The 7,501-nt window shown below is 41.6% G+C and overlaps 1 protein-coding gene across 1 annotated transcript in view; it reads right to left on the bottom strand.

Moving 5' to 3' along the window:
• lrp5 (low density lipoprotein receptor-related protein 5) overlaps positions 1 to 7,501 on the bottom strand; it is a 57,804-nt gene that overhangs the window by 15,567 nt on the left and 34,736 nt on the right. The window contains exons 14-23 of the mRNA XM_016665721.1: positions 5,357 to 5,492; positions 5,021 to 5,265; positions 4,150 to 4,334; positions 2,782 to 2,930; positions 2,496 to 2,673; positions 1,640 to 1,836; positions 1,326 to 1,531; positions 1,052 to 1,242; positions 469 to 678; positions 243 to 368 (exon numbers count right to left, since the gene is read on the bottom strand). Of these exons, the coding sequence (XP_016521207.1) occupies positions 243 to 368; positions 469 to 678; positions 1,052 to 1,242; positions 1,326 to 1,531; positions 1,640 to 1,836; positions 2,496 to 2,673; positions 2,782 to 2,930; positions 4,150 to 4,334; positions 5,021 to 5,265; positions 5,357 to 5,492 (1,823 nt within the window). The remainder of the gene's footprint in view (positions 1 to 242; positions 369 to 468; positions 679 to 1,051; positions 1,243 to 1,325; positions 1,532 to 1,639; positions 1,837 to 2,495; positions 2,674 to 2,781; positions 2,931 to 4,149; positions 4,335 to 5,020; positions 5,266 to 5,356; positions 5,493 to 7,501) is intronic.

Genomic DNA, 7,501 nt, shown 5'->3' on the forward strand with positions numbered 1-7,501 from the left:
ATCACCAATCATGCACTTTCACGAAAATCGGCCCGATTATGATCGGTGACCGATCGATCGGCACACCTCGAATTAATAGTGGTATTGTAATAAAATGTGGTAAAGTTCAATAGGCATCAACTCTTTTCCAGGGCAGTATAACAGTGGATTTCCTCAGTATGGCCAATATTTCTCTCCATATTTTCTCTTAACACCAGTACTTGTTTTGTCCTTCAGTACTGCTATGGTGGTGTGAGGTTTACCTCCACAATGCAGCAGGTCTTGCAGTAAAACCAGATGCATGGGACAGGAACACGTTGATGTTCCATCACCCTTTGCAATGCAGATGTGAGAACAGCCTCCATTGTCTCGGGAACAAGGGTGGGATGCTGGGTAGAAGAAACAACATAGACATTTATCATTACATCAGTCTGATGAAGTGTGCAACAAGAAGTTGATGAATAATATCAAAGAGCATTAGATCTCTACCAAACTCTGATGGGTCCATCTCCCATGCTGCGTGGATAGATGTCAGGTATGATATCCGTCCCTGAATGCGTGTGCGAAACTCTCCAGTCAGTTTATCTACCCTTTCAATCATCTGCTGCTGCCGGTCAATCCAGTAGAGATGATCCCCCAGAACTGTCAGTCCCATCGGCTGGAGGATGTTGGAATCCTGCAGGACAATGCGATTGGCCCCTGAAAGAAAACAAGAAATGTAATTTAGCGATGGCTTCTTTTCTCACTTTGAACAGTGACAATGCAAGTTCATTTATATAGATAATTTCAGCAATAAGGAACTTCAAAATGTTAAAAACAGAAAATAACAAACAGCCAAAAATATTACCTCATAGTGTCACAATAAAAAATGTTTTTTTTTTTTTTTTACATATTTATGAAAACTGTCACAATGTCTTGAATGAGACAGAAGATCATCTGCTGATGTGGATCATCCCCTGCTTGTTTTTATATTAAATTAAATATGTTTTTTATGCACCAGTAACAGTAACCAGTAATTATTTTGAATGACAATAAAAACATGGGAAAATACTCTATGCAAATGATTACTCACCTGTCAGGTCGCTGCTCTCGATGCGTTTGAGGTCAGCATCAACCCAGAACAGCTTTCCCAGCTTGTTGTCCAGAGCCAGGGCTACAGGTCTAATCAGACCAGTGGAGAACAAGGACTCTCTCTCTGTTCCATCCAGACTCGCTCCTTCAATCTTAGCAGAATGCTCCTGTACAGTAGTGAAGTACATGTACCTGTGGAGAGGAGTAAACCTTAAACTCCTGTGGCTCTCCGTCACTCTGATGTGCTGCGGAGTGTTCACTACAACAAATGTTACCCTTTTTCTGCGTTGACCACGATGGCTCTTGGCTTATCAGTATCATCCTTGACAACCACACCGACGATGCGACCATCCATCTTCTGAACTGTGATGGTGTTGGTGATCTCACAGGTCCAGTAAATGTGACGACTGTAGGGGTCAAGGCTCAGGTCATGAAGCTGGTTGTCCACTTGTTGAGCAGGACTGCTAACTATGATTGAAGACTAAAGATGACCACAGAAAGGATACAACACCAACATTTTAGTCATATAAAACTTCAGCAACTGTTACATTGTCAGGGTTGCTAACAGCTCTTCTTGTAGGTGTGTTACCATGGTGCCATCATCTCTGGCCCTTCGTATGTTCTGCCGTCCATCCAGCCAATAGACCAGGTGCTCCAGCGGCTCGTAGCTCACAGCTCGGACGTTCCTCGTAACATGAATGGGAAGGATTATGTCTGGACTCTGGTCTCCTAACACCATCCTGCTAATGCTGGCCCTCTGGCTAAAGAGCAAGAAACTTGAAGGAGCTGCAGACAGAGACGGAAAGGAGATCTTTGTCAAGAGAAGAACAGGAAGATACCAGCAAGAGGGCATTCGGGAAACAAGAGTTGGACTTTGCTCAATGTGAATTGGTTAAAACAACATGGCAGAGCAGAACACCTGTCCATATTGGAACTAAATAGATACATTTGTCTACATTCTGCAGAGGTTTGATTTTCCTGAAATATATTTAACTATGGATAAATACGCAGAAACTAACTATCCCTAAATAGAGGCTGATCACATTACACATCAGTTACATTACATACATACATGCATACACACTTGATAGCAACATAAAACACGATTAAAAACTATTTTTCACATCTTTAAAAAACTTAGAAGTTTTAAAAAGTAAAACATTTTGGCCATAAAATAAAACTGACAATCATTCTTCTTCTTTATGTGCTGCAGTCAAACCATTTGACTTCATTTCAAAGCATTGTTATGCAAAAACCATTTCTCTATGAACTGGTTTTTGCTCAACAATCTTCAGCTTGAGTCTGCCGAGGAGCACCAGAAAGTCTAAGAAATATTATATACATATTTATCATTTGCTATTTTTTTTGCACTATTTAAGATGAAGCCACACTGCTGTGTGGAGTTTACTGTTTATTTTTTTAAATCCTTGCCTCCTTGTACTTACAGCTACAGTTTCTCCCATCAGGGTTGAGGGTGTAGTGGAAGGCGCAGCGGCACTGAGCCCCAGCAGGAGTGGCCAGGCAGAGATGGCCACAGTTCCCATTGTTCTGTGAGCATTCATTGGTTCCATCCTGACGGGAGGAGTGGAACACCAGGATGTCCAGCATCAGCTCCAGCTGACCCTGAGATGGAAACAAGTGTGGTGGAAACAAGGTCAGCAACTCTGTCTAGTAATTGAAAACAATTCAAGTTTTAGAACTCTCCAAAATGGCTTCCAACTTGTTCAGTACCTGCAGGACAACGGTGCGGTTCAGCCCGTTGCGTTTGTCAGCCCGTTCAATGCTGCGCAAGTTGAAATCTGTCCAGTATATGAAGTCCCTATACAGAGTGAGTCCGAAGGGGTGAGGAAGGTCATCCACGATAATCTCCCTCTGAAGGCCTGGAGGACCAATCATACATTAATGCTGTCGGCCCGGTTCTGGGAGTAAGCAGTGGATCTGGCTACTGAAGCAGATCTCAGTTTTCCAAAAAATGTGGTTAATGACGTTTATGGAGGAACTTTTCTGCCATAATCCAAGTACATGTACTTTCAGTTTGAAAGCAGGATTTCATGTCTTTTGTTCTCAAAACTTGTAATGCTTGTACTCAAAAAGTCTCCTCGTGCTCAGACATAGTCTCCGCTCAGATTCTCTGCTCGCTTACAAAACATTATCTGCTTGCTTCTGGAACAAAAAATGCACCATCGCCTGGGAGAAACAACAGCCTCAGCTTTCTGCTCCATGTTACACTAAACATCCACCAGCAGTGTGCTACTGATATTAGGCAGGAGTTTGTTCACCCAACCAACATGCTACATCCAGTGGGTGGTGCAGGTTGCTACAATCGATAGTAGCCACACAGGCACACCCGCTAGAAGGAAACAAACGCATCCAGTACAGAACTTCCATTCTATTGGCTGAGAGGTTGTCAGGCGACTGTGCCAATAGGCGGTTCCAAAAGCAAGCAGAGAATGTTTTGTAAGAGAGCAGAGTTCTGCAAGAGCGTGAGGAGAAAGTTTTGAAAAGTTATTACAAGTTTTGAGAAGAAAGACATGAAGTCCTGCTTTCAAAATGAAAATGTAAGCAAAAGTATTAAAAGTTTTGAGAACAAAAGACATGTAATCCTGCTTTCAAACTGAAAATATGTGCTCCCGAATTATGGCAGAAAAATTACCCCATAGACGTTTAAATTATGATTTACAAAGAAGGGAATCATTTTTTTCACAAAGGGCCAGGTTGGTTTTGCATAACTCTTATTCCCTTTATGAATGAAATCATCAGATGACAACCGCGTCTTGTATTTATCTTATATTCACGTTGGCCATAAAATAAAATTGACAATCATTCTTCTTCTTTATGTGCTGCAGTTAAACCATTTGGTTTCATTTCAAAGCATTGTTATGCAAAAACCATTTCTCTATGAACTGTTTTTTGCTCAACAATCTCAACAAAGTCCGCTCCTCTGCAGAGGAGCATCACTGAGCATCATTCAGTAATGTAAAACATTTAAATCTGACAAATACTTTTTGCCAACACTGTATGCAGCTTGCAGAGTTCAGTTGTGTTACAGAGGAATGGGCTGAACTCAGCTGCTCCATTGACTGATGTGTGAAAACAAACCTTGCATATTGGTGCTTTCAATCATACACGTGTCCAAATCAGTCCAGTAGAGTCGATGCTCCACATAATCAATAGTCAGTCCATTGGCACGGCCCACCTTATCCACTAACGTACTGATGGTGCTGCCGTCCATGTAGGCTCTGGCTATGCGGGGGCGACCACCCCACTCTGTCCAGTACATGTAGCTGTGGAGACAGCACACAGCTTTAGGACTCAGCCTCAGGCAATGCAGTACAAAACACACCGGGAAGAAAGGACAGAAAAAGGACCAAGACTGTCATCAGATTTTGTGGAATGTATTGCAATAATGATAAAAGTGTTTGTTAAAGTATTAAAAAAAATTGCAGCAGTCTTGTTGCAGCCACATATGTCACTATGTACAGTCAGAGCCTGTACATAGTGACCCATTCAGTATTTGATGATTACACTTGATTTTGATGATGGCATTTGATAAAATGAGAAAAGGATAAGGATGGAAACATGAAAATAAAATATTAAAGAATTAAGAACATTCGGAAAAGAGAAAAGTAAGAAGAAAAAAGGACACAAGGAAGCATACGTAAGGAAGAAAGGCCAGAAGGAAGGACATATTTACACAACTATAAAATGTATAAATATAAATATTTTCCAAATTCTTTTTTCCATGCTTCATGAGACCTGGAAAAAAAACTGAACTTGTGCTCTATAGTTTCTATACTTAACTAGACTTAGCAGGAACACTTCCAGGTGACTTTCTGTGGATCATGTCAGGCTGCTCAGTAGGTTTCACTGATTTGGACACCCAAATCAGTGAAATTATTTTTTCTTTTGGTACTGAAGCTCACTCGGTTCAGCAAATATGTCAAGTAGTTATTAAATATTGGACTCCTACCCATTGGCAGGATCCAGAGCTAGAGATCGTGGGTTATCCAGTAGGCGTGGGTTATCCAGGTCTTTACAGACCAAAACTTGTCTGTACTGGCCGTCCAAGCGGGCCACCTCAATGCGGTTAGTGCCAGTATCCGCCCAGTAGATGTTACGACCCATCCAGTCAATGGCCATGCCTTCAGGGTAGTCAAGTCCAAACTCTATGACGTGTTCCACGGAGCTGCCGTTCATGTATGCTCTGCTGATGGTCTGGTAGAGAGAATGGAGGGAGGGTGAGATAAGTGTTTGCTTTTCTCTTCATCAAACACAACCTATATATAAGTGGAACCATATCTGGTACCTTGGCCTGTATGTCTGTCCAGTAAATTCTCCTTTCTGAAACATCAAAATCAAGAGCCGAGGCCTCTTTGACTCCTGTCAGAGGGATGGCCACATCATTGCTGTTCGTGCCCAAAGAGATGCTCCTGATGCTGTCCCTTTGGAGAACAATGAATCCACAGCAGTCAAATAAAACCAAAGCTGTTGCTGAGACACTCACATGACATTAAACACACTTCTTCATTACTGCACATTAGAATCATCTGAATCATATTTAATATCTTCTCAAAAGTATAAAGGAAGAACATGAAGTTTAAGTGAGTACAGAATTACAGTGGCTGTTACTGTGGTTGTTACAGAAACACAAGTTAGAAGAAAAAAACTCTTCACAAGTAAAAAAAAGTCAAAGCATGGCATGAGCCGAGCCACAATCCTTTATTTATTGTATAACTGGGATTCCTGAATATTACATCTTACTGACTTGTTTCTTCATTTTCTTTCATCACATGAAGGAAAGTGTTAGTATCTCAGCCACTTAACTGATAAAATATGGGCATCGTCAGAAGGGAAACGTCTACACTAAAGGTCAAAAGCTCTTACCAAATATTACACCAAAGCAGTAATTTGTGAAATTAACAAATCCCCAAACTTCTTTGCGCTAATGGATAATTGTGAATTTATTGCAAATTTTCCAAGAAAAAAATAAATAAATCACTTAAAACATTAAGTGATGCTAACTCCCACCTGCAGATGGCACCATTTCTCACTTTTACTACACTGCTGCCTCTGACTTACTTGATGTGAAGTTGTACAGTAAATTTAAATATGCGATCAGTTGATGCCCATTTGTCAGGTTAAAAGTGTCTTTTGAATATAATAATCTCAAAGCAGGTGTTAAACATGCAGGGTTTCCCCCAGTGTAATGTAAGCCTGGCGCCCGTCATGCTTTACTAGCCTCGCCGCCAGGCAAGGCGTTGCTTGTTTACGTTTCAAGGAAAAAAAAAAAAAAAGCCAGGCTGCAAGCGTCTCTGTTGCTCTGAGAATTTCACTGGCAGAGCAGATATATCCTTAAGGATAGGTTAATAATAGATAGGTTTATAGTTTATGCATTGAAAGCCGACAGTGCGCGAGAACTAATCGCTTTGCCTCGCGCGTTGCAGCTGCTTTACCTCAGCGCGCCTCCTTTCACTCAAACTGGACACAGGCTGACCTGTATGGATATTTTCATAAACTTACTGTGAGGAATTATGATCCTTTGGAGAACTCTAGGGAAGAGTTTAAAGCCCGCCGCGTTAGCTCTGGTTGCGCAGCTCAATGTGAACCGCAGGAATAACTTGTAGGAATTCAGAGGTGCGCGTTGTGGAGGGAGCGGTGAGAATGATTTATCTTTGTGAACGAACAATTATATGCGGCGTTTACATCTCTACGCGCTGCCCAGCGTGTGGCTCTGTCTGTCTTCCCTGTAAAGTTTATGTCTGTGGTCCCGGTTGGCCGGAGCGTTTGTGGATGAGCAGCGCTAACCTCATCATGCAGTTCAGCCCGGTGAGGAGCTTTAACGCTCTCCTCGGAGTCACGCATCACGCTGATTTTATATTGTTTTATTATTATTTTTAGTATTATTTTTCCGGTTACACGATGCATCAAACCATATCAAATGCGTTGTCTACTTAGAGTTAATGCGCGCGGCCGCACGGAGATCTGAGAAACTCGTGACCGTCGGGCACGATCGAGTCCCATAAACTCGACCAACCAGAATAGTTTCTGTGATGATTAAAAACTCAACAGACACGAAATGGAACAACTACTAAAGCCAAATCTCCCGTTTGTTGCGCATCTCTGTGCAGTGCAGCGGATTTACTCATTGTGCAGGGCCGGTCCAAGGCTGCATGAGGCCTTGCGCAGACTTTAACTTAGGGGCCGTCTAGCTGCTAAAATCATCAGCACCTCTAACAGCTTCTGTGTTAGAGTTAGTGAAATATGGGAGAAGGGAGTAGTTTAATTGGCCAGCCTAAAAAGCAATAAGTTATAATCGCAGTTTACTAATTTGTATTTGTAAATTCAAAGATTAAACTCACAGCATCGGATTGTTGCTATGGTAACAAAACAATCTAGCTATGAATATTGTTCTTTGAAGTTCCTTAAAATCTTGTATTTAAATATTAAACAA

Source organism: Poecilia formosa, unplaced genomic scaffold (genome assembly GCF_000485575.1).
Source record: "Poecilia formosa unplaced genomic scaffold, Poecilia_formosa-5.1.2 Scaffold612, whole genome shotgun sequence".
Lineage (NCBI taxonomy): Eukaryota > Metazoa > Chordata > Actinopteri > Cyprinodontiformes > Poeciliidae > Poecilia > Poecilia formosa.